At 40.6% G+C, this 27,674-nt stretch overlaps 1 protein-coding gene across 1 annotated transcript in view; it reads left to right on the top strand.

Annotated features, from left to right (window-relative positions):
- The window catches only part of LOC145397259 (putative glutamate receptor), a 61,873-nt gene that overhangs the window by 26,611 nt on the left and 7,588 nt on the right, over positions 1-27,674 (top strand). Inside the window, exons 3-7 of the mRNA XM_080270457.1 lie at positions 5,885-6,007; positions 7,840-8,060; positions 10,101-10,229; positions 11,285-11,446; positions 27,485-27,575. Coding sequence (XP_080126583.1) covers positions 5,885-6,007; positions 7,840-8,060; positions 10,101-10,229; positions 11,285-11,446; positions 27,485-27,575 — 726 coding nt within the window. The remainder of the gene's footprint in view (positions 1-5,884; positions 6,008-7,839; positions 8,061-10,100; positions 10,230-11,284; positions 11,447-27,484; positions 27,576-27,674) is intronic.

The raw sequence follows: 27,674 nt of genomic DNA on the forward strand, positions 1-27,674 counted from the left end.
AGCAAACTCTCATCACTTTTCTGTCCAACTCTCTAATACAAGAGTTAACCGTTACTCCCAGTCCTTCATTTATGCAACAGGGCAACTCTGGAACTGTCTCCCTCTGTCTGTATTTCCTACTTCCTATGACCTCCATTCTTTAAAACGTGACGTGTCCAGGAATCTTGAAATGAACGGAAGTTGATTTTGGCTCTCTTTCGTGTTGTTTTTGTTTTCTTTCTTGGAATGAACTGTTTGCGGGCTCCTGGCCTTTGGTTCCCTCTTCCTTGCATATATATATATATATATATATATATATATATATATATATATATATATATATATATATAAAGAGGGACACGGATGGTTTGGAACTGTTAATCACTGTTTGAGAAATTTTTCATCTTGAATCCTAAGGTAATACTCGTTTCGTTTTGCTTAGTTTATAAAGCCTCCAACATGCATGCATCGGGCTCGGTCACCTACTGGCGGCTCTCCATGCTACATAATCTCTGGCAGCCTCCCTATTCGGTCCCTTATCCTTTAGATCACACTCAGTGACTTAATCCTAGGTATTTTTTCAGTCTACCCTTCACAACCCTACCTCTAACATTAACTCTTCTAACTTTCTGCACCCAATTGTCATCCCCCATCCTCTCCACATGCCCAAACCATCTCAATCTACGTCTCCTCATCACAACATCAATAAACTCCAGTCCCATCCTTCCTCTTAATTTTTCCACCGCAAACCTAGTCCCCCCCCTCCAGGCCTCACATCCAAGGACTTACACATCTATCTGTCTATCTACTGCCAGACGCCTCAATCCCGTTTGGGGTGGCCACAAACAAATCGCCTCCAAGTCGCCCTGTCCCCCGCCATTTCACTGCCCTGTTCCCAACTCACACACCCCTCTCTCATATACCTCTCCACCCCATCCCTCCATCTCATCCTCGTCCTCCCCCTCCCTCTTCCCCCCTCCACCTCACTCACACACACTCTCTTCGTCAGTCTTTCACCCTCCATCCTCTCCACATGGCCAAACCACCTCAGTGTGTTCCTCATAACGCTTCCTATCACATCCACCTAATTAACCACTGTCATTTCTGTACGTTTGAGCCTGGGAATATCCTCCTCCTTTCCTGCCCAGGTCTCACTATCATAGAGCTTTACACTCCTGACACATGCCGCAAACAAATATCCTTTAGCACGGCCGGTGAGCCCTCTCACTGTCAGGAGAGGCAACAGCTCCCTGAACTTTTTCCATCCACTCCTCGCTCTAACCATAGAGCTAGATCCAGCCCCACCTGCAGCACATGTCTCCCAAATAACTAAACTCTTCCACACACATGAGAAACTTACGAGCAAAAACAATCCCTTCGCACTTCACAATCTCTACATGCTCTCCTGACACACCACACACAAGACATCAGGATTATCTCGCAGTCTACCACTAATACCACTACATCTCTTATGCACCCACTTATCACTAGCACTGCACAAGATGGAATTACTTCCCACGCCCTTGTGGCAAACCGCACATGGCCACTCTCCCTCTTATTTGACAGTACTACCATCATACCTAGATACCATCACCTTTATCACCTCCTCCAACTTTGTTGGAGGAGATTATTTATTCGCCTATGTTTGTCTGTCTCTTTGTCCGTCTGTTTCTCCAGATGATATCCCCAAAAGCTCTCATTGAATTTCAATTTAATTTTGTGGAAGGATGGACCATGGTCCAAGAAGAAAGTAATTAAATTTTGGGGCGGATCCGGATCTGGATGTTGAGTATCTCGAACAATATCTCCAAAAGTTCTCAATGAATTTCAGTTAAATTTTGTGGAAGGGTGGGCCATAGACAAATAAAGAATTTGTTAAACTTGGGGGCAGATTCAGATCCTTTTTAATGACAATGACATTGGTGGAGATATACCCTCTCTGAGTGCTTTCTAGTTTTATCTACATTTACTCTCAAGCCCATGTGCCCCATACCATCTCTCCACTTCATAAATCTTTCCTCTGCCTCCCTTTCATTCTCTTCAGTCAACACCAAATCATCGGCATACAACTTCTCCCACGGGAGTCCATTTCTGAAGTCACGTGAAACGGCTTCTAGCACTATGATAAACAACAACGGGCTCAAGACTGACCCCTGAAGCACACTAACATTGATGGAAAACTCATCACTCAAATTTCCATTCACTCATACCTGGGTGCGAGCACCCACAAACAAACTACAGAATTACCACTCTAACCAGCTGCTCATCGATTAAGAGCTTTCTCATTGCCCACTTCACCACCTCCCTACGGACTTTGTCAAAGGCCTTCTCGAAATCAACAAAAAACAAAGTACTGACCCCCTTTCTTTCCCATATATTTTTCCTGAAGCTGTCGAACAATGAATATGGCATCAGTGTTCCCTTTTCATGTCATAAATCCAAACTGCATGTCATCAATATTCACTCTTCCACTTACCATGCTTTCTAGAACTCTTTCCATTACCTTCATTATCTGGTCCAAAAGTTTTATGTCACTATAATTTAATCTTTCAAGGGCATCACCCTTCCCCCTGTATACCATCACTCTCATCAGCCAGTCATCTGGAACAACACACCAATATATAATTGTATTTATCAAGACTGGAACTAACCTCACCCCTGTAACACCTGAGGCCGTCAGCATTTCAGTAGACAACCGAGACACACCTGCCGCCTACCCCATCTGCATCCTTCCCATTGCCCTGCTCACAGTAGCGGCATCAATCAATCAATGGCCAAGGGCCAAACACTTGATCTGCTGACTCTAAACCTTCCCTGTTCCAGTCAAACTCGTCATTAAACAACCGTTTATAGTGCTCTCTCCAGGAACCTTTATTACCTCCACTATTTCACCATTCTTTCCTTCATCATTCTTCAAACCCTGCTTACCTATGATAGACTTGTTTCTCCTCTTCATGTGATATGCCACCTCAAATATCATACTTTTCCTTTCTACACTAATTAGGTTATCTGGTAAAGGTCTGTATGACTCAGATTTTACCATATATTCCTCATTTTTAGCCCTACACTATGCAGCCAAGTATTCCTGTAAGTTACCATCCCTTTTCCATTCCCGAAAAAGCCTTCTTTTCTCCTTAACTGCAGCTTCTACACACTCACCCAGCCAAGTTATATTATGTATTGGGGGGGGGGGCACTTGTCCATCCACACACTTAAGCAGTATCTCTCAGAATAACTCTCAAAAAGTGAGTATAATTTTGTCCATCGTACAATACTGGATGCAGAGAACAATGTTGTTCTTGCCAGTGCCGACCTATAACGCGTATAGTCTTTGAAGTTTTCTTATTAAGGCTTAATAACAAAAAGTTAAGTCACAAATAAACATAAACTACGACTGTTAACACCATAAGAATGATATGTGACCTCTAATTAAAGACACTGACGAACCGGTATATATTACTGAATATATTATTCATAGTCTGCGTGGGTTATTTTGGATATTATTAACTGTCACGGCGAGTGATTATATCATTGAGACAGAACCACTGAATGAACGCAGGTGGAAATTAAATAATGACAGACGAGAAAATATAGCATATTTTTGAAATTAAACTTCAGGTCCAAACAAATTTACACCAAGTTTGCAACAAGTTGTTGTGCACATGTAGTGAAAAATCTCGTTCAGAAGCTGAGCAGTCACATGACCAAGTTGTGCCACAGGACTGAAAACTGGTATATGTTTCACCAATTTTCAGAAGGGTAGGAGAGCGCAAACCAGGCAGTTTCACGTCACTTGTATGAAAAATGCTCAGTCCATTGTTGAGAGATACAAGGATGTTACACCAAGAATCCCTAAGACTAATTAAGGGTCGCCAACATGGCCTCAGAAGGAGAAATAATGTCTGCGTGATCTGCTTGAATATCTCGTGTTCATAATTACTAATATTTAATTATCAGATAAGACATAACTGGTTAACAAACTGGATAACAAAGAGACTGAAAAACCTTTGATGTTTTACCTTCCCCGTGGATAACCTTCAGTAGTTGGGTTCCATGGGGCTCAGCCTTCTATTGTATATCATTTGTATAGAGGAAGTGATATAGGCTTAGGGTTAAGCAATACAGTATCCAAATTTGCATATTATGATAAACTGGAAATGCAGTCTTCCCTAAAATAACTGCATTTTAATAAAATAATAAATAAATGAATGAATAAATAAAATAAACTTAGTGGTCTTCTAAATAGCAACCAATATTTAACTTGAGTGTCAAATGTCGCATGCTGGAAGTTTTAAAACTATTCCAGAAAATGCGATGATGATAAAAACAATAACTGTGCATCCCCAGCCACAGCAGGAGACAATGAAGCCAAGACGCTCACAGTAAACGCACATAATACCACAGTTATCCCTAAGAAACGGATCTGTATTAATACAATACTTAGCACTAAGACTGTTTTCTGTAACACTTTTCGTTTGACATCATCGTCATCATCATCATCATCTCTCTGGGGCCAAACTGTGCCATGCCCACCGATAGTGAGCTACACACACACACACACACACACACACACACACACACACACACACACACACACACACACACACTTCGTCAAAGACTACGAGATTCATGTTTCAGAAAAATAATATGCTCATATATCGGCAAAGAGGCCGTTTTACTTTTATATAGAAGGTTAATCAGACAAGTTTTAGAATTCGCAATTAATAACTGAATTGGTCTATTCAGTATTTGTTCAAAGACAGGTTACTCAGTTAATTCGTTATTAAAAACTAAAAACTATGAAGAATGGCTAAGGAAACTAGTATTATCATTCATTTAGAAAGTGAGGTAAGAGGTAAACTGATTTGTTTCAAAACTATAAAAAGATTCAACAATGTTGAAATAGGAATATTGTCCCCAGTGTGTGCTGAGCGTCCCGCTGTAGGTAATGGAAGAAACTTCTGTATTACTTATATTAATCAATTTGAAGGCAGGTTAATTAACCGTTTGTATGCTTGTGCCTGTGTATATCTTTTTCATCACTACCTTAAAGTAAAAGTTGTATTTCAGTAAGATTAAGCAGAATAATGTAATGAAGAAATGCTATATTAACTACATTATTTCCGTGTAAATTTACTAAAGAAAATAAAAGAAGCACCAGAAAATAAATACACATTTAAGGCATGCTCTTTGTATAAAATTCTCTGAATTGTAAGACAGCAGGAAAATACTTATAATTTTTGTTTCGCCTTTGCTATGCAAGATTCCTTGGGTATTCTCTCCATGACTAATGGCTAGGGGATTTATGGGGAACGAAGATTTTTCATGCTCTTTGGTTTACTCAGTGTCTTTTAGTTCTGTAACTAATATACTTCCTGGACCACTACACTGAACTATAAGGTCTGTGTGGCCTATGTGCCTAATTATCTTAAGGTAATTACTAACAATCCACACTGAGTACAAAACTGTTTAAAATTGTTGTGCTTTGGGTTGGCACGGGTTGCTGACCTGATGTTCCTGCTTCTTTGTTAGCGCTGTTTGCAGAATGTGCAGTGTTTGCTGTTGCCTAATGTAAATAATTGCCTTTATTTTCATTGCTTTTATTTCCAATTACTAGATTCTTCTGCCTTCCAGTACCACTTCTGTAATTCTTGTTAGCCATATCCAGATGCTACCGAGGAGGAAGGACTAGTAATCGAAGTTCTGAATGCGATACTTGAAGCAGCAAAGGAACGGGATCATTGCACTGTCTTTATGACGGAGAATTACTCGGTACGAATTTTCTTATTATACTTAAGGTGCATTTGATAATGGTCTACTGTACTTTAATGCTTTAATACAAAATTGCAATCCATTATGATATGAGCTGGAGGATGAGAAATTGCTGTGTTCTAATAATTTACAGTTCGGTGGTGTAAGTGAGGTGGCAGCGCCATGGGGTGTGGGTGTATTCAAAGTGGCGGCGAGAGGTCAGGACGCCAACATGACGCGCACACAGCTTTCCCAAGTGATTAGTCAGGCGGGCTTTGTAAGTTAACGTTCACATTTTTATTCTCAGGAGAGTAGGACACTCTTCCGTCATCAGTAAGGAAAATCAAAGCTCGTTGGAGATTTGGAGTTAGATATAAGATTTCACAAATGACTGTGAATGATAAGAAATCGAATCATTGACACACAGAACTTTCTTTTAATGCTGCTTTGTCACCTGGATTAACTTGCGCAAAGCAATACCGACGTCTGTGAGATGGGAGTTCTCGAATCTGAAAGGGAGGAGGGAGGGAACAAAAGTATCCCAAGAAGAAACGGGAGGCACAATAAAAACAGACCCACCGTCCACTCTCAGAGGCTTCCTGCTTCTGCTCTTCCAGTAGCACTTTGGCCGGCACCAAATCACTTTCTGCGTTAACTGCATGGATATGTTTAACTGAGCTCTCTGAGAATGACAATCACAAGACATCATTCAGTACACTAACACACCTCCTGAATGAGTTGTTAGAAGGAGTTGCTGGTAACACCAAACGGAGCCCCTTCAGGCCCACTGACTTCACTGGCATTGACAGCATGGTGCCTCATGAGGGGGATAAGGCAGCTGACCCCCTTTTCACCGCCAAAGACCCCACAGCACTACCCACTGCCTAGACTGACCAGCCAGACTCCTCACCCTCGAAATCACTATTACATTACAGCACTGTCTGGCAAACCTCATCAAGACTCCAGCATCCAGATAATAGTTGCCTTTGTCATAGCCACAATGGCTCCCTGGGATACCAATGGATGATGATGAAAAATTCTAAGAATGTATCCCCGAGTCAATTTAGATGTGTACTTACAGGCAAACTAGCCAGGCCGTGGGTTAACTTGCTGCTGTCAACTTTTATTGGGAATGACTGCTGGAGATCGAGCAGCATGGAGAGCCGCCATTAGGAGACCAAGGCCGAAGCAAGCAAGCGTGTTGGAGCGTTAATAAACAAACGAGTGAATGAACTGGGAGTAGCTTAAGAGCAAACATAAGACTGAATTACAGTATACTGTAACTGTTTGGGAACTAATGGCGGTTTATCTTTGATAGATGAATGTATATGTATGTACTGTATACATACAAATAAGGCAATATGATAATGTCATACTGTTCTTCCAACTAGGTCAGCTCTGTTCAAAGTTGTGCTTAAATTATAAATGTCTATGTACATTGCTTAAGGTTTTCAGAAAGTGTCCAATGGCATTTCCTTAGGCACACAAAGGCGCCCCTTGCATCAGTGCTTGACTGTTCCAGGTCTGTTTGCGTCCTCGATCACATACTGTAAGAGGTCCAGTTCTCATTCGGTCACTTCGAGTTATTAGTGTCATCAACAAGTGCAGATATAATTATAAGGACCTTATTTATCATCTGAGGCTTAACACTCTCCATAATACCTGATATTTCATCTCAGTTGTTGATTCATAGAGAACTACCTCCTTCAGAGAGTTTACTCTGTCCATGGATACTCATACCTGGTTTTGTGAATGCCAGAGCTGCCCAGTCATCCCTTCACCATCTGTCAGGTTATAATATTGCAACACCATCACATCATACATTTCAAATATCCTTGAAATTTTTATGTTTTTATATTTCCTTTTGTTATTCGTTCAGATGTTTCCCATTTGACACAACTGTTTGGGCTGGATCGTCGTTCGGCAATGTATCCTGATCATAGATTTCTGACATTTTTTCTGCACAACTGGACTTTGACGTCAGTATTCATGCATTAATAGACTCATGCTTGTAAAACAATGCTCTCTCTCTCTCTCTCTCTCTTTGCGACTGTGTGTAAATATATATCTGCACACACACTTGCATATGATTATGTCGTCCTTTTGCAGATAAGGAAAACCTCAAGATCCATGACGGTGGTGGTGGTGAGTGACGACCCAGCCTTTCTTGCCGCCTTCGCCGAGTGGTCTTCCAAGGGCCGCCTCCAAGTGTGGTCAACAAGGTTCCTTGTCCTCACCCGCCTTCCTCTCACCCGCCTCTCACATTTGCGCGGCACCCTGGGAAAGACCAACTCCATGCTTATCATTATAACCCATGAACCCTCTCTGAGGTAAGTCCTTTGTCGTACATACTATTTTGCCTGTATTAATTATGCACAGTCTGAAAATGATGTTCATTAACTGTAGCAGGCTTAATGAATGAATGTTGTTGCAAAAAGCATTATATAGTAACTTGATAAGTGCTCTACCAGTGTTATCATCTTGTGTCACAAGCACAACAATTAAATACAAGTGATTTATTGGTTATCATGTGAAGATGTGTGTTGTAGGTTAGCCAGTAAAGTGCAAGTCAATGATTAGGGATGAAAAGTGGGTGAGTTGGATGGAACGGTGTGGGTGATATAGCATGAGTGTGGTGGAGGTGGTTAAAGTGGCACGAGAATGCCCTTTAAAGACGGGAATGATACGAGGATATACACTAATGTTGGGAATGTTAAAGTTAAGTTTTCTCTTACACCGTCGATGTTACGAATGGTGTTTGAGTAGGAAACTTGAAGCCATCCAGTGATGGGATCTCACCACCCACGTAGCCAGAAAGATTTTTCCTCGGGACATAATTTTGCACCTACATTTTCTGATTTGACGCAAAATCAGGATGTAAAAGACACACAAACAAAGCCAGCCAGCCAACCTCACAAAGAGCAACATTAGCACTCCCCTCGCTTCGCAACGCGGGTGGGAAAAAGTGGCATGAGTGGAAAAGATTAAGCCCGACGAGCTGGTATGACGGTGTTGGAGAAACAGGGTGGAGCACACTAACAACAAAAATTAAGCACAAGTAGCTTCCATATACCTCATGTCTTAAGACACAGGTGACAAATCATGGTGAACGAATGCACCAACCATCACAACCTGTGTCTGGAAACGAAAAGACTGAACATGATTAAAAACAAAGAACGACATCAGTGATCCAGTGAGTTATTTCTTATATTTCGCAAATGCACTTAACTGTAAGCCTAGAGAAGACAGCAACTTTTTATTAAGGAAAAACCCTAATTTAGTGAGTGTTTGAATATTCTCTCAATCGTATAGCCACATAAGCCAATCGATCTCTCTGTGGGACAAGAGTAGGCAATTACACATGTAAAGGGAAAATCCGCTACTTTACATGTAAACGATGTAGAATACACATGATCATTAATTGTGATGCTTGTGAACCTTGTGGCCTATGATAATTAACACGAGGAGAGTTAAATAGTCTCCGATGCTAAGACGATTTTGAAAAGGTGCAAGAAGGAGCGTTGCAAAGTGGGTTATTCTTTGAGTGATAATATATTCCTAGGCTAGGCTAAGAAGTTATGGACTACATCACGGGGCATTTCGATGTTAACCTCTTGAAGTCCATGACGTATTATAGTAGAATATTCCCACCACATACAGACGGTACATTAGGCGGTACATAACAGATTGGAGGGCTTCCTAATAGGAAGAAAACTGTCACTGTCCATTCAGTTATTAATCTCTTGTATCCCGTGACGAATTATAGTAGTATACTCACACTGCTGCTAGACGATAACTTAGGAGATACATATCATATGGGAGGTCTTCCTGACATGAAGAAAAACGTCAGATTATTGGCGCCAGAGCTTCGTATGGATTAACTGTTCATTATTGTCTATGTTCCTTTTCTGGTATCTGTCCACTCAGTACATTAAATGGGCCTCATGAATGGGAGGAAGGAATATAATAAATTAGATTCCATATGCATAATGGATAAAGTCTTCAGTTCACTCTTTAACTGCAATGTCAGACGATTAAATAATACTCAAGGAAAAGATATACACATCAGAAACGTAAAAAAAAACTATCAAGATTAATGTCTGGTAAAGCATCGGAAGTATATAAATTTTTGAGGCTTTTACTTCTCTATTGCCAGAAACCTTAATCTCGCAAGGGATGGACATAAGCAAATCACCTCCACGTTGCCTTTTCCTCTGCTGTTTGGCTGCCATCCCTCAAATTCCCACCCCCATCGCTTATATCTCTTCACTCCACCCCCCACCCCCACCCTTCAGCTAAGACAAAGTTCTGTTCAGCTTATGGAACCTCACCACAGCCAGAGAATTAATTATTTGTATGTGCTTTTGAAGGTGCAGCGTGTTGGTGGAGTTGCCCTACAACTCGGGAGACTCACAGCCACAGAAAGTTGCCTGGTGGACTCCATCACGTGGTCTGGCTCCCACCTTCCTCCTCCCACTTTTTCCCGACAAGTTTTACACGTAAGAGTGCTAGGCTTTTACCTAAATTGGAGAAGAAACTAACATCAGCTGATTATAGTAACACACTTAATCTTTTAAATACATTCAAGTCTTTATTTTTCATACCTTGAGGCAAATATATTCAGCTTAGGGCTCCACTTTTCTGTTAAGTGGCAGTTGAAAAAGCTATAACTGACCCTTATACGAGGAACCCAATAAATTTCTCCAAAACAGGATGAAAACACATGGAGATGAGAGAGTGTATAAATTAAACAAAAACTGTCAGGGTCTTGTGTAGCGGATAACTATGAATAGGCGACAATATAAAGAATAAAAGTCGACAATATCATATGATAAAAGGGTAAAAGTAAGACATTAAACCCACTTCATATTAAATCTTACTAAGGAATTTGAGTGCCTCCACATAGAAGAAAGGTCTCCCTCCCATAGCATAGGCATTATCCTCAAGCGCTTACGAAAGACAGTACAATCCCTCACCAACTCCGTGCTTTGAGTCGTTTGGTGATGACAAGAAAAAATACAAATAAACATCGGCAAGAAAAAATACACACTAACGTCATCATTATGAACGTGTTACAACGAAGTGGCCAGGAAGTTTAGTCAGATAAACTTAAAAATCACTGTAATGACCATTACACATACTCATGTCACTAAAGATGTATTAAGCTTAGCAGACTTCTTCTTCTTTAAGGTCTCTGAGATATGTTTCTACGTTTAACAAACTGGAAGACAAAGTCGCGGAAAAGATGGAGTAGGGAGTGTGATGATATAAACTCAATTATGAAGAAATTATTTGATCAGCCGGAGGACAGTAGTACAGATATGTATGTGAATAATTGGTAAGGAATTCTAGGGGAATATTAGGATTATAAACACTGACTTCCTTAACTCATGCAACCAATAGGCATAAATTTGAGACATGTTGATCAAACTGGTGACAGGATTTTAAAGGTGGATAAGGACCTGGCAACATTTGGTTAGACATGTCAAATACTGATATTTTTTCTTAATGTCCCTTGCGCACTCGAGCCACAAATCTAAGTCTTCCCCTTCAGATTGGCAACGGGTCCGCATTTGCTGGTGGCTGTCGTTCGACTGTCGGTGTTCAACAAAACAAAGGTGGTCGACGACCCTGACGCGCCTGGGGGGAAGCGGGTCATCATCTTGAGCCCCAGAGCCACAATGCTCGAAACGGTTTCAGACGCAATGAACTTCACGTAGGAGATCTGACATGCAATCAAGTGCGTGTGAGCGGGTGTGAGTGCAATGGTGACGTGTGTGTGTGTGTGTGTGTGTGTGTGTGTGTGTGTGTGTGTGTGTGTGTGTGTGTGTGTGTGTGTGTGTGTGTGTGTGTGTGTGTGTGTGTGTGTGTGTGTGTGTGTGTGTGTGTGTGTGTGTGTGTGTGTGTGTGTGTGTGTGTGTGTGTGTGTGTGTGTGTGTGTGTGTGTGTGTGTGTGTGTGTGTGTGTGTGTGTGTGTGTGTGTGTGTGTGTGTGTGTGTGTGTGTGTGTGTGTGTGTGTGTGTGTGTGTGTGTGTGTGTGTGTGTGTGTGTGTGTGTGTGTGTGTGTGTGTGTGTGTGTGTGTGTGTGTGTGTGTGTGTGTGTGTGTGTGTGTGTGTGTGTGTGTGTGTGTGTGTGTGTGTGTGTGTGTGTGTGTGTGTGTGTGTGTGTGTGTGTGTGTGTGTGCGTGCGTGCGCGCGCGTGCGTGTTTGTGTTAAATTAATGGCATGAATCCATTATTTCTCTCCTGTAGAAATACGTAAATATTATGGATGGTTGTACTGTACATGAAATTACCCTTATATCAGCACGTCGAACTGTTTCAGAGATCTTTAACTTCAACAAATAAATCTAATATGTCTTTCATTTTGCGTTCACCAGGTTTGTTAAAAAATTTTGACATGGAATCAGGTAAAGAAAAAATCAACATCATGCTCATTATCAATTTGACCGTAATTCCCACGAAAGAGTTGATGTGAAATAGTATTCTGAAAGTATTTAACAGAAACCACAAAAGCAGAACTATCAAATAACATGGACAGTGAAATGTTAAACACCAGTATTGACATATTCAGACCTTAGAATGAAAATAAAAAAAATGTTTTTTTCAATTTTTATTTGGAAACGAGCTCCAGGTACATCTGTGAAATAATCATTCCCATGACAACCCTATTGAAAATATGATGCCTCATCTCTGGCAAGTGTTTCTTCTTATATACTTCCTCCATCCAATTTGATCCTTTGTCGGTTTCATAGTTTTTTCGTTTCCATATATCGTTTTCTTGCTTGGACACTCGCTGCTGTATAAATTGGTCGAAACGCTGAAACAAACATTTATCTGCATGCCAGAATCTTGATGCCGGTACGGCACGTGTCTCTAGCAGTGCTTCCCTGTTACTGGCAGGAGAAATTTTATTGTTTGCTGCGGCTGCCACGATGGTTCATCATGGACAGGAAACAAAACTTCTGGGCCGATATTAAGTATGCCAATCGTGAAGTGGTAGAAGTGGGTACAGACATCGTGTAATCAGTGATATAATACATGACAATACTGGAATTATGCTGCACATGTAAATGCCAGTGGGTTATTCAGGATTTTTTTAAACTGAAGTTCAGCATCTAATGTAGTGCGTGGTTTATTTTCATCGAGCAGGAAACTCTGGTTTTGGGGGCAAACCATGAGCCTCTATATACGTCATCTGCATCCTGCCATGATTTTCTGTTTATTTTCTCTTTCATCGGAACTTTCCAATCAAAATATCGATCTTCTTCATGTCACTGGCACGATCCACCCACAGTATGTCACTGATTTCGTTCCATGTGTCTAGTTTCTTAATCTCGCGTTTGTATTCTAAGTCTGTCTGATCTCAGAAATCACGATGAGCCTGATAAAGTTTTATTAATCATAACACTTGGTCCTTGGCCCACTTCATGATGCTGAGGCAATCCCCACTCACCATCTGTTGTAGTCAGTTAACTGTCTAGTCAGCTACATTCATGCCCAGTGCGGGAAGCGTGCACGCAAGGGCTACCACAACATGATTCTACATGACGTTATGAACAGGTCCATGAAAATGGTGCTTCAAACATGCATGCGAAATTAATCAAGACAGTGTTTCGTACATGTTCCATTTTCCATGGAATGATTATTGCTTCCATGGCCGTGAGCCACCTGAGTGTGCCTTGCACATTACGGAGGTTATTCTCGCGGGCATGGAAGCATACATTCCTTTCTCATATCTTTTGACTAATGCAAGAAAGCCTGGTTTAATCACATTTGTTCTAATGCTGTCCGCAACAAGGAGAGGGCCTATAAAAGGTACCAGAGCCATCCCACCCCTGAATCACATATTTTTTTATGTTTCTGCCTGGAATCATGCTAAGTCTGTTCTTTGTTCTGCTAAAAACAATTTCATCCCTACTTAGTGCTCTCAACTCTCCAAATCAAATCCTTCCCGCTCCTTCTGGCACCTTGCCAAAATCCTTTCTAACAACTTTACCTCATCAACCTTCCCTCCTCTTTTCTACTCTGATGGTTCTGTAGCTATTTCTACTACCGATAAAGACGATCTCTTCGCTCAGACTTTCTCCTCCATTTCCACCTTAAACGATTCTGGTGCTGTTCCTCCTTCACTTTCCCCCTCTGACTTCCTCATGGCTGACAAAAAATTTCTTCAGCTGATGTATTTTCTGCCATCACAGGCCTCAATACTGACAAGGCATATGAGCCTCATGGAGTCCTTCCTGTTGTCCTCAAGAACTGTGCTTTTGTGCTTACACCCTACCTAGGTAAACTCTTTTGCCTTAGTCTCTCAACTTGTATCTTTCAATCTTGCTGGAAGTTTGCTCTCATTCAGCCAGTCCAAAGAAGGGTGACCATTCCCAACCCTCTAATTATCGTCCAGTTGCTTTAACATCCTGTATCTCAAAAGTTTTCGAGTTAATTATTAACAGAAAAATTTTAAAGCGCCTTTCCTATCACAACCTTCTTTCTGATCGCCAATTTGGGTTCTGTCAGAGATGCTCCACTGGCGATCTTCTTATCTACCTTTCAGACCCCTGATAATCCTTCTTTCGAGACTTTGGCAAAAGCTTTGCCATTGCACTTGACATCTCAAATGCTTTCGATCGAGTTTGGCACAAATCTTTAATTTCCATATTGCCCTCTTATGGTTTCTATCCTTCTATCTGTGCCTTCAGCTATAGCTTCCTTTCTGGTCATTTTATAGCCGCTGTTAGAGACAGCCATCGTTCTTCTCCTAGATCTATCAACAGTGGTGTTCCTCAGGCCTCTGTCCTATCACCAACTCACTTCCTCTTATTCATCAATGACCTTCTAAGCTGTACATCTAATCCTATCCGCTCATATGCTTATGAGTCCATGTCGCGAATTCACGCGATTGTGTATTTATACAAATTCGTGACATCGTACTTTGGTGAGAAAACCACGAACTCTACTGGAATTCCCACTGGGCATCACTCTGTTCAACCGTCCTTGTGTGCACTTCGATCAGGATGGTTTTCAGGAACATTTGTTGCTGTTTCATAAGTGACCATTCTTATGCACAACATTAATGCTTTCACCGAGTGATTTTACTGCTTGTGTATATCATTCGCCCTCTCTCCATTGACCATTGAAGTTAGGCCACGCCTACTTCTGGCAAACACGGCCATCTCTTACCTCTCTTCCCACTTTGAACTTAGTCAGTTTTGGACCGCCTCGAGGGTAGGATCGTTTGTGCCCAGCCTTGAGAGCAGCGTCTCCATTGTACAGCAATTTCATGGATCTCCACCTAGACGGTGATAGGCCAAATGGACTTGCAGCAAATAGCAGCGCTTGGTGTTCATCACGCAGACACCCAGTCTTTCATAGCTTCAGCTCCATTCCCTCCACTGACCAGTATTTCCATTTGTTTTTCTAGGCTTAAGTCTGATTAGCTTTTGAATGAGCGAGTGAGTGTATTTCCTTTGTTATTTGAGTTCATGAGTCCCTCTGTGACCGTGAATTCTCCTTTTGAATTCATTTTTGAGATTCATATAACAAAAAATTTATTTTATTGTAATCAATAAATTTACAGTTCTTTTTTTTTTTTTAGCTTAATGTAATTAGAATCATGTTTTATTTCTCCACATTAAGCTTACTTTAGTTACCGCTCCTAGTTTGCACAAACTCTTTACATTATTCGTAACTGGTACTTACGCCAGTTCTTTTGTATCAAACTTAAATCTGTTGTGCCAGCTAGGAGTTAAGCACCGGCAAGAACCTGTCCATCATTATTAGTATTAGTTATTGATTGTCAGGGGTGGAGTCACTGTCTCAAGAGGTTAACAGTAATAACAATCAGCATTCGTGAGCAGTTTGTCTCTGCTGTGTACTGTTGAGAACGTTTATAAAATTCTCGTCCTTAGAGAATTGGCGAAGTTAGCCGTCATAAAGTAAAACTTACTACTTCATTTTTACAAGTCAATTCCTTGTCTCTACTTTCAAGTACTATTTAGCATATTTTATTCTTAAATTCACATCCCCCCTGTGACATCTGGCGACCTCATTCCAGAATATTAACTCCTAGCTCTGAAGTTATTAATGAAATAATACTCACTCACATCTAGGTATTTGTTATCATTAAAGTCTATAGGCACTATCTTACTGGTGGTTATTGATTTATCTCTATTAATGTTATGTAACAGTTTCCCAGTCAGTTGCAATTTTTTCCTTTCTTATTTTCTTTATCAGTTTAACTACATTAAACTGGTCACCACCAACCTGTGCCTATTTTCTTTACTTTTGATTATTAGTATTTCTCTGCGGAACAGCAGTCAGTGCTCGGTCTTTAGTCTACTCAGCCTTAACCAGCCGTGTCCCGTTGATGTATATGTCCACACGTTTTGTCACTGTCAGTCCAGTTGACGTATATAAATGCGCATCAATTGCAAGGTCCCTAATTTGCACAATTTTAAATTTTCGTGCGTGATTTTTGGTACATATACACTGGACACCCTCCTCTACAAGATGCCAGACAGGGACAATTCCTTAGCCAGCATGACCTCCCCCCTCACGCCATTGTCTTGGCAATTCACCGGTTACCAGTGACCTGGCCAGTAAAGACATGTCGTGCCACGGTACGAAATTCAGGGCCAGGGTGATTCCCCAATCGATGACAATGTGGAGGACAAAGTTTACGTAACATCAGAGGAAGAAACTGTCAGAAATGATGACCAGGTAATGTCACCAAAAAAGGTCAGGTATGTTGATGTGTTTGGTGAGTGAAACAAGCTTATATTGCCTATATTACTGTGTGAAAACCAATATACTCTCGTACTACATATAAATTCATACCAAATAAATGAATAAATATCGTTTATGAGTGGTGTGGAATAGTTACCATCCCATAGAACTCGTGTTCTTTGGAGCAAGCCTGATAGAAAACCCAGTAAGGTAAGGGGTACTGATACCTGTATCGAGTATTTTAAACCTCAGGTGAGCGATTTCTCTATGAATTTTTGATGTTTCTCACCAAAAGCGGAGGTCTGAGACAAAGAATTTTTTTTCCAAATTTGGTCGGGATTGGGAGGAGTCAGTGGTGGAAAATCGGTCGGGATGGGGCAGGTTAATTGAGTTAGCATCATGGCTACTAATATATACAGTATGCACTGGAAGCCAAAGATATGGGGCTTACCGATCCCCAAGAAATAAAAGAATATGTGCTCTCACGGTTTAGTTACGAACAGCAGCGTGAGAGTGATGCCCGTGAAGAGCACAGAATTCAGCGCAAGGAACGTGAGACAGAACGTGAACACGAGCGAAAACAATGCGAACAATGCGAGAGAGAGCATGAATATGAGTAGGAACAATGCACGAGAGAATGTGAACACGAGCGTGCCAAGTGTGAGGCACGTGAGAAACATGAACTTGAGATGCTGAAGCTCAAGCGAGACTCCTTGGCTTCAGACACATCTGGTGCAGTTAACCCAAGCTCCACGAGCACTCTCCCTACACATGTTCTGGAAACCCCACGCCTCAAGCTTCCTTCATACAAGGAATGCGAGCAAATCAAGCCATTCATAGCTCATTTTGAAGACATGGTGCAGCTGTACCAGCTGGACGAGGCAGCTAAGCGGCTCCAGTTTTTAAGCTTGTTTGAGGGACCTGCCCTCGATATTTTCCACAGAATTCGTGGAAACAGTCTCACATATGAGATGATGAAGGCCACACTCATCACAGTTGACGAAGTCAGGAGTCAGTTTATTGAGGGCGCGTCTACAAGAAAAGGAGACTGCTGTTCAGTTCCTTGATCGGCTTACTGCTTACTTAGATGAGTGGATGGAGAAAGATGAAACCCCTCACAAGTGAGAGGGGATAACTGACCTTATGCTGTGCATGCAGCTAGAAAAGTCGTGGCCTGTTGAACTTATGGCTCAGCTTAAGATCTGCTAGGTAAGGGATGCCAGCCAAATGGTGGAGAAGGCTGATGCATTCTTCACTGCGTACGGGTACCAAACTCGCAAGCAACACACCTGGAACAGGAAAGCTGACAAATTAGGGAAACCATCTCATACTGAACCCCAGCATCAAGGCCGTTTTCAGAATAATGGCCAAGGTCCAAACAAACTGCAGAAGAAGGACAAACCACGTAACCCTCAGTCAGGACAATCGACTTTAGTGTATCGGAGGCAGGATGCAAATGCGGCCTTCATTCCATGACAAGCACACAGTGGTGCCATCCCTAGCAGCACAGGTACTTCCCCACAGTTCACTATCCCCCAGCGACAGTGAACCCTCCACATGTGGTCAATGCTCCATCTCCCCAGACGGTGAGCATGACCCCTCAGGCATCTAGTTCTAAGGGCACCATGCTTGCCTCATCGTTCATTCAGCAGCCTTATCAATGGCTGGCTGCTTCCTCCACAGGCCCTTCCACAGGTAACAGTGTCTTCCTTGTTCAGCCAGGGTTTGTGGAAGGTGCTCCTGTAAAGGTCCTGAGAGACAATGGTTCCTCAGGTTGCTATGTCAGGCAGAGTCTAGTTCAGCCTGAGGAGTACACAGGTTGACAGATCCATGCCCATCTTATTGATGGATCAGTGAGATTGTTCCCTGAGGCACTTATCCAGGTGGCATCTCCATTTTACACTGGTACGACACTTGCAGTTGTCATGCCAGAACCTTCGTTTGACCTAATAATAGGCAACGTACCAGGTGCCAAATATAGTTGCACTGTAGATGACGCTACTCAGACTTCGGCTGCAGTAACACAAGCCATGGCCAAGGCTCCGAACTGTGTCACTCCAGTGACCATTGCATTGCCGCAAGATCTGATTTGTAGCCAAGATGTTGTTCAAGAATAACATTCTGACCTGACACTTGCTGCTGTGCAGAAGAAGCAAAAGGGTAAAGTGATTAAGTATACACGGGGAGGTCAAGCCTGGTTCCTTCATAAACAAGGATGGCTATACCGTGAGTCACGAACACCCAAGGGCGAGATTCGATTTCAGTTTGTCGTTCCCGCTAAGTATCGCCAAGCAGTGTTAGAGTGGGGTCATTGTTCAGCATCAGGATGTCACATAGGCAAAAGGAAAACCCAGGGCTGTAGCCGTGCTGACTTTTTCTGGCCAGGAATGGGACAAGAAATAGATATAGGTTTGTGCATTCCTGCAATGTGTATCAACGTACCACCAGTCAGGGATGTGTCCTTCCTGTGCAGGTTGAATCCACACCCATAATCTCTGAGTCAGCTGAGAGAGAGGGCAGCGGTAATGTGGGTGCAGACCTGACGTCTCGCCCATTGGCCCCACAGGAAACATTATGTCCAGGGCCTGTACATACATATGTACCATAGGTTAAGGGGAAAGTACGAGACCCCCGTTGGGGCAATCCGAGGCTGTGTTTGAATTATCTTGTGGTGTCTCGAGCTGTGGGCCTCTCTGAGGATTCCTGGAGAATGTACATTATCCACATGAGTGTTCACACCACATCGGGTGTTAGAATGTGACCTGCCCGAGATTGCGTAGGGATTCTCAGCTTGCTGATATTAATCGTAAGTGTAGAGTTAGGCTTAACCAGTAAACTGCCTGTTCTGAGAGATTTGAAGAAGCCAAGGACTACGTTTCCTGGTTAATAATATGTCCATTAAGAAAATAATGGCATACCTTTTGTTGCATAAGTACTGACTACTATGCAGAGAAATTGTAATTTAATTAAAATTGTTTGTCGCATTGACACTTGATGCTCCACCTTGATTGATTTTGCAGGTACAGCTGGCGGATGTAGCAGTTTTGTTGTGCAGATCAGCTGGTCATCTCTGCTGCATGCTGCTGCCTCTTCTCTTTTGCCTCTTCATCTCTATTTACTATTAATTTGTGTCATATCATTTTACACATAGGTACAGTTACACCACAACTGTCACAACTACACCGTGTATTACATATACAGTGCTACATAACAATTAGTTGTTAATGTAACTGTAGCGAACTTTTCGCTCAGTTTGACCTGAGCACAGGACTTTTCGCTGTCGTCACAGAGTTTTTTCCTCAAGCTTGCTTCTATTAACATAAATACGAGTTTTTTTTTGCTCATTTGCGACTGTGATTTTCTCCTGTAGCAGGATAGTACACACACCACAGTGTGAATCTTGTGTGAATGAGTTAGGATTTATATGTATGTATATATTGAAAAAAAATTTCCAAGAAAAATTTGATTTTGAGGGGACATAAATGTCACGAATTCGTGCGAGTGTACTTATACAGATTCGTGACATTATACTTTGGCGAGGAAACCACTAACTCTAGTGGAATTCCCACTGGGCATCACTGAGTCGAATCGTCCTTGTATGAACTTCGATCGGGATGGTTTTCAGAACATTTGTCACTGTTTCATAAGTGACCATTCTTATGCACAACATTAGTGCTTTTACTGAGTGATTTTATTGCTTGTGTATATCGTTCGCACTCTCCCCGTTGACCGTTGGAGTTAGGCCACACCTACTTCCGGCAAACATGGGCATCTCTCTTACCCCTTCCAAATTTGAAGTTAGTTTTGGACCACCTCGAGGGTAGGATCATTTGTGCCCAGCGTAGAGAGCAGCATCTCCGTTGTACAACGATTTCCTAGATCTCCACCTAGACGGTGATCGGAAAAGTGGGCTTGCAGCGAATAGCAGTGCTTGATGTTCATCATGCAGATGCCCAGTCTTTTGTAACTTCAGCTCCATTCCCTCCACTGACCAGTATTTCCGTTCATTTTTCTAGGCTTAATTCTGATTAGCTTTTGAATGAGTGAGTGAATGTATTTCCCTTGTTATTGGAATGCATGAGCTCCTCTGTAACCGTGAAATCCCCTTTTGAATTCATATTTGAGCTTCATATAATGTAAATTTAGTTTATTGTAATCAATAAATTTACAGTTCTTTTCTTTGAGCTTAATGTAATTAGAATCATGTTTTATTTCTCCACATTAAGCTTACTTTAGTTTGCCGCTCCTAGTTTGCACAAACTCCTTACATTGTTTATAACTGGTATTTAGGCCAGTTCTTTTGTATTAAACTTAAGTCCCTTGTGCCAGCCAGGAGTTAAGCATCGGCAAGAACATGTCCATTATTATTAATATTAGTTATTGATTGTAAGGAGTGGAGTCACTTTCTCAATAGGCTAACAGTACTAACAATCAGCTCTCGTGAGTTTATCAGTCTCTGCTGTGTACTGTTGAGAACGTTTATAAAATTCTCGTCCTTAGAGAATCGGCAAAGTAAGCCGGCATAACGTAAAACTTACTACTTGATTTTCACAAGTCAATTCCTTGTCTCTACTTTTGAGCATTATTTAATGTTTTTCATTCTTAAATTTACATCTCTTCGTGACACTCCACCCTTCACCTTTCTATTCGGTTCCCGCAACGTCCATCTCAGCAGTTACTTCAACAAACAAGAGATGAGGCTATGCCACACTTAATGTCTGACTTGGCTCGTATCTCTGTGTGGGGTAAAAATTATCTTGATTTTAATGCATCAAAGTCCTTACACCTATCAACCTGACAAAGTCTTCCACGGGAGTACCCACTAATGTTTAATAATATTCAGCTTAATCCTGCATCATCCTTGAAATTGCTGGGGGTTTCATTTACTCGGGACTTGTCTTGGAAAGATCATATTACATCTCTTGTAAAATCTACTTCCAAGAGATTTGGTGTGCTAGGCCAACTCCGTTCCTTCTTTACCCCTACACAGTGTTTGAATTTATACACAGGCTTTATCCGCGCCTGTGTGGAGTACAACTCTCATGTGTGGGGAGGTTCCCCACATACAGCTCTTATCAATAGGGTGGAGTCAAAGGCTTTTCGTCTCATTAACTCTCCTCCTCTTACTGGCTTCCTTCAACCTCTGTCTCTTTGCCACACTGTTGCATCTTTATCTCTTTCCTATTGCTATTTCAATGGTCACTGCTCTGTAACTTGCAATACCTTGGTAATAGAAACTCCGTGTACAAACAGCTAGATAAGGAGTTTATTACAAGCTCACAGTAAAATAGTCTGCCCTTCTCGGCTGCCTGATATCAACTGATGCAATAACGCCGTCTTCAGGCGTGGGAAAGCATGCTGACCTAGCAAATTTAGTGGGGGCATGTATGCATTGGGGGGGAACATATATACATCGGGGGTAGACATATTGTGGAGGGGGTACAGCTCCTCTGAACTGTCTGCTTGCATCCCTCCACCTTTACGACAGGTGTGTAGCACCCGTCTAGCAGGAAACTTTCATCCCTTTTCTGTCCAACTCTGTAATGCAAGAGTTAAGCATTATTCCCAGTACTTCATTTATGCAACAGGTCAACTCTGGAACTATCTCCCTCTATCTGTAGTACCTACTTCCTATGATCTCCAGTTTTTCATATGCAGTGTGTCCAGGCATTTCGAAATGAACAGATCTTGAATTTGGCTCTCTTTTGTATTGTTTTTGTTTTTTCTTGGAAGGAAGGGTTTGCGGGCTCCTGACCTTTAGTTCCTTCTTTCTTGCATAAAAGAAAAATATGTCGAGCACGGGTATCAGGTCACATATTAACCACGTTCATTGACCTTGATGTTACCTGCTTCTTGTAGTAAATCATGTGCGTGAATTGTGAGCGCCCCTACCTATTGCATAAGTGGCTATTGTACGAGGAAAACTGGTGTCAAATTCAATATCATGAATTGCCCATCAGTGTCCCTACTGTCTAACACTAGCACACGCACACACACACACACACACACACACACACACACACACACACACACACGTCTACACTGTCATTATTGATCTGTATCTATATCCACACAGTATATATATATATATATATATATATATATATATATATATATATATATATATATATATATATATTAAAAGCTTGATTTAATGAACGCGGGATAAATCGGAAGCTTGGGAGAACAGAACAGCTTTTTTCCGTAAGGTACTGGCAACATACTGGAAGTTTCCCATTGTCGCGAGGCGTCGGGTTTCTGTAACGGAAACAAACCGGTTTGTCCGCGGCTGTGGAAAAATCGTGTTCAGGGCATATCCCCCCATTCTGAGGTGAGTTTTTTACTGTTTTATTAAATTATTATTACTGTATTATTATTATTATTATTATTCTGGGTTCTGACTGCTCTGTGTGGACCATTATTACTAGCAAAGGCAGCATGTCTGTCTGTAGCAAAAGAAGCTATTAAGTAGCAACTGTGTGCTTCAGGTCACGATTAAGGGAAGAAATATCGGAAAAGCGCAAATTCCGGAAAATTCCGTTCCATCTGTGGTTTTGGAATGGAAATTTGAAAAATCGAAATATTTGATAAAACAGCATACGGGTTAGCTGAATTATTCCGTTATATCAAGCTTTTAATATATATATATATATATATATATATATATATATATATATATATATATATATATATATATATATATTTAATAGATAGATAGATAGATACAAAGATAGATAGATAGATAGATAGACAAATAGATGAATAGATATAGATAAATAGATAGACAGAGATAGATAGATAGATAGATCTATCCGACTATCAATCAATCTATCTAAATTTCTGTCTATCTATCTATCTATCTATATAGATAGATATAGATCTATATTTTTATCTATCTATCTATCTATCTACATATATATATATATATAGATAGATTCAGATATATATAGATGTAGATATATATAGATATAGATATATAGATATAGATATATGTATAGAGATATAGATATAAATGTAGAGATATATATAGATATAGATAGACAGATAGATAGAAAGATATAGATATAGATATCTCTCTATAGATATAAATATATATAGATACAGATAGGAATATATAGATATAGATGTAAATAGATATATATGTATAGATATAGATAAAGATAGATAGATCGATAGATAGATAGATATATATATATATATATATAGATAGATAGATAGATAGATAGATAGATAAATAGATATAATAGAGAGAGATCTATATCTATCTATCTATCTATCTACCTCTATCTATCTATCTATATAAAGATAGATAGATAAATAGATAGATACAGATATAGATATAGGTTTATATAGATATAGATATATATAGATATATATATATATATATATAGAGAGAGAGAGAGAGGGAGAGAGAGAGAGAGTTATAGATAGATAGACAGATAGACAGATTGATAGATAAATAAATAAATATATATATATATATATATATATATATATATATATATATATATATATATATATATATATATATATATATGGATAGATAGATAGATAGATAGATATACTGTACATATATGTATATATATATATATATACATAAATTTATATATATATAAATATATATCTATATACATATATATTTATATACATAGAGCTATCTATCTATCTATCTATATATTTATCTATATATCTATATCTATATCTATCTATCTATCTATATATTTATCTATATATCTATATCTATATCTATCTATCTATCTATGTATTTATCTATCTATCTATCTATAACTATCTACATATCTATATCTATCTATCTATCTATCTATCCTGGTGTACAGGAAACCATTTGGCTTGTCACTCAGTGTTGAGTCACCCACATGCAGAAGGAAGAGGAAAGAATAAAGGAAAGAAAGACACAAGAGGGAGTGTAAAGTCACCCGCAGGCAGAAGAAAGAGGAAAGATATGAAGGAAAGAAAGACAGAAGAGGATGGGAGGAAAGAAGGATGAAGGAGAGGAAAGGGCAGACACTCGAGAGCAACACTACATCAAGTGAGTGGATGGTGAGCGCCCCCACCTACCACACTTATATATATATATATATATATATATGGAGCCTCTGTGGTACAGTGGTAGAGTGTGCGTTTCGTTCACGGGTGAGCCAGGGTTCGCACCCCGCCAGGGTAATAAACTCTGGAAGTGTTCACCCGGCCACGTACTGCATTGGCGGACACAAGGGGTGCTGTGCTTCAACCAGTGTCGCTTACATAAAGTATGCTTGCACCCAGTCGGCTTGCACGGGCCGATTACACTTGGTTCACAGACTACACACACATCCAAAGCCACTCCAACACTACAGTTACACTTACAAGCACTTCTTACCCTACATACAATCTCTACCAGACAGCCTAAGCCACTTGGTAGAGATACATTGGCTGTATCGTCCCGACTTCGGTCGGGGTGGGCCGGTCCTGCAGTGGATACTCAAACGGCTGATGATATATATATATATATATATATATATATATATATATATATATATATATATATATATATATATATATAGATGGATAAATAGATATTGATAGATAGATAGATAATATATGTATATTTATTCGTCTATCAATCTGTCTATCTCTATATATACATATATTTTTTATCTATGTATCTCTCTCTCTCTCTCTCTCTCTCTCTCTCTCTCTCTCTCTCTCTCTCTATATATATATATATATATATATATATATATATATATATATATTAATTTATTTATCTTTCTATCTATCTATCTATGTATCTGTCTATATATATATATATATATATATATATATATATATATATATCATCATCATCATCATCATCATCATCATCATCATCATCATCATCCGGACCTCCTTTCCCACCCAGGGGCAGGGTGAGGAGTAGCAATGTTCAGACAGCCCAAATTTGCCCAATCCAATGGGCCACGCTTTCATTCACTCATCATTCATGCCCCCGGAAGGTTGGCTCTATCGGATACGCCAAAAACATTCACCAAGTTCTGTACCTTTACTTATTTGTATCCGACTGAGCCAGTCCGGTCACTGCCACATTAAAAGGGGGTGCCAAAATCCCTGATCATGCACTTCTCACAACATTCACCCAGCCAGCTCGATCTCTTGTCAGTTCTATAGCGTCATCGGCCTCCAAACCTCTCTTCCTCATCCACTCATCCACCATATCTCTCTACCTTCTCCTTGGCCTACCTCACCTCCTCCCTCCTTCAAATTCGCTCAGATATACCTTTTTCACCACTATGTTGTTATCCATGCTCTCCACATGACCATACCATCTCAGTTCACTCTCCTCGATTCTGGTGTCCACCGACTTCCTCACTCCACATCTTTTACGAATCACATTATTTCATATTATATCCACCCTGTGTACTCCACATACATTCCTGAGCAGTCCCATCTCCACTGCTCTTACTCTTGACTTTTCATTTTCATGCCACACCATAGTCTCACATCCATATGCTAAAGTTGGCACTAACACTCCTTCATGTAAGCCTCGTGCAGCTGCAACACTCAAGCCTCTGTCACTCTGCTCAGTTGCATATCCAGGATTTTTGCCAGGGGGGGGGGGCAAACACTCAGAATATTTTCCCAAAATATCTGTCAGCACACTGGCGTGAGTGTCCCTAACACATACACTTTCCCACATTCGTGAAACTATCGCTTTATTCTGTTTTCCTTCGCGGCTTTCTATTTCTCTCTCTCTCTCTCTCTCTCTCTCTCTCTCTCTCTCTCTCTCTCCACTTAGCACATAAGTGCAAATGATAATTCGCTGCCGCTCCCACCCCCAGCCTGGAATTCTGTTTTGTACTACTGCTGTGGTGGAAGGCAATAGAAATTCTGTTTTCCACTACTTATTCTTTTAGTTTGATTCTCATTGGCTCAGGCATCAGGGGTGGTGCATACATCAAGACTGACCTAAATAAATACATCTGGTGGGATTAACCTCTCTTAATCCTTGACTCAGGTGACTACTACACCTTTCCCGCTCTGTATGGAATGATTTCCATATCACCTGAACCGTACTGTACTGTACAGAAAGGACTTCTCCATTAAGGAATAAAAAAAAAAAAAACGGCGTAAAGCTATTAATCCTAAATATTTTCACCTAGAAAAGTGAGGGGGACAAAAGATACTGTCCCCCAGGCTCCAGAAAGTGAGGGGAGGAGGAGACACGTCCCCCTGTCCCTCACCCAAACAAGGCCCTTGCCACACATATTTATTTCTGCTTACCTTCTAAAATGTAGTCTGAGGTGATCAAAATGGCTTCATGCAGTCTTCAAAAATTCTGCTTGTTTCAACTGTTTGTAACAATAATTGTGCAGTGTTTGTTTGCAACTGGCTGCAGGGTGAGAGGATATGGCTGCTGGGTGACAGGGTGTGGCTGAAGGGACAGGAAGGTCATTTTTACACCTCATTAGGATTCAAGTGCAAAACATCATTAGAGCTCTAATATTAACCACATAATTTAAGGTGACAGGTGACATTGTTAAGTTATAACTGGTCATTTTTTCTCAAGGGTTTTATAATATTTAGTTTAGCTTTCAATTTCAAAGGAAATTATTGCTCTCAAATAAATATTTTCGGAAATAGATAATATTGTTTAATATACAAGTAGTAAAATTTGGAAAACTGTATTGTCATACAAGAACTATGCCAAAAATCCCTTTTAGCATTTCCCCCAAATTTTCCCGGGGGAAAAAACTGTCCCCCCTGCCCTCCCAGTGGCTATGTGTATGACTCTACTTTCAACTCCTTTTGCACATTTTCCGCTCTTTCTATCACTGTACTCATGTATTTGAACTCTCTCACCAATTCCAGTCTCTCTCCATTCACTGTAACATCACCGTCTCTCTCAGTAACCATCACTTTACTCTTTTCTACATTTACTCTCAAGGCACGACGCTCACACACATCAGCAAAAAAGTATGATATTAATGTGCTAGTGGTGTTTCATTCGTTTCTTGTCACTTACTATGCAGATATGACTATGTGACCCCCGCTGACAGAGCGTGGGGATTGGAACAGCCTGACGGGTCCTGGACTGGCATGATCGGAATGACAATGCGACAAGTAGGTCCATTTACGGCCTTGCATCATTATGTATCGGATGTGGATTATATTAATTTTTCGTAATATTTTGCCATTTACTCAGTTCATTGAAGATCAGCT

Source organism: Coenobita brevimanus, chromosome 40, assembly GCF_032717465.1.
Source record: "Coenobita brevimanus isolate Jiangsu-jjx chromosome 40, ASM3271746v2, whole genome shotgun sequence".
Taxonomy (NCBI): domain Eukaryota; kingdom Metazoa; phylum Arthropoda; class Malacostraca; order Decapoda; family Coenobitidae; genus Coenobita; species Coenobita brevimanus.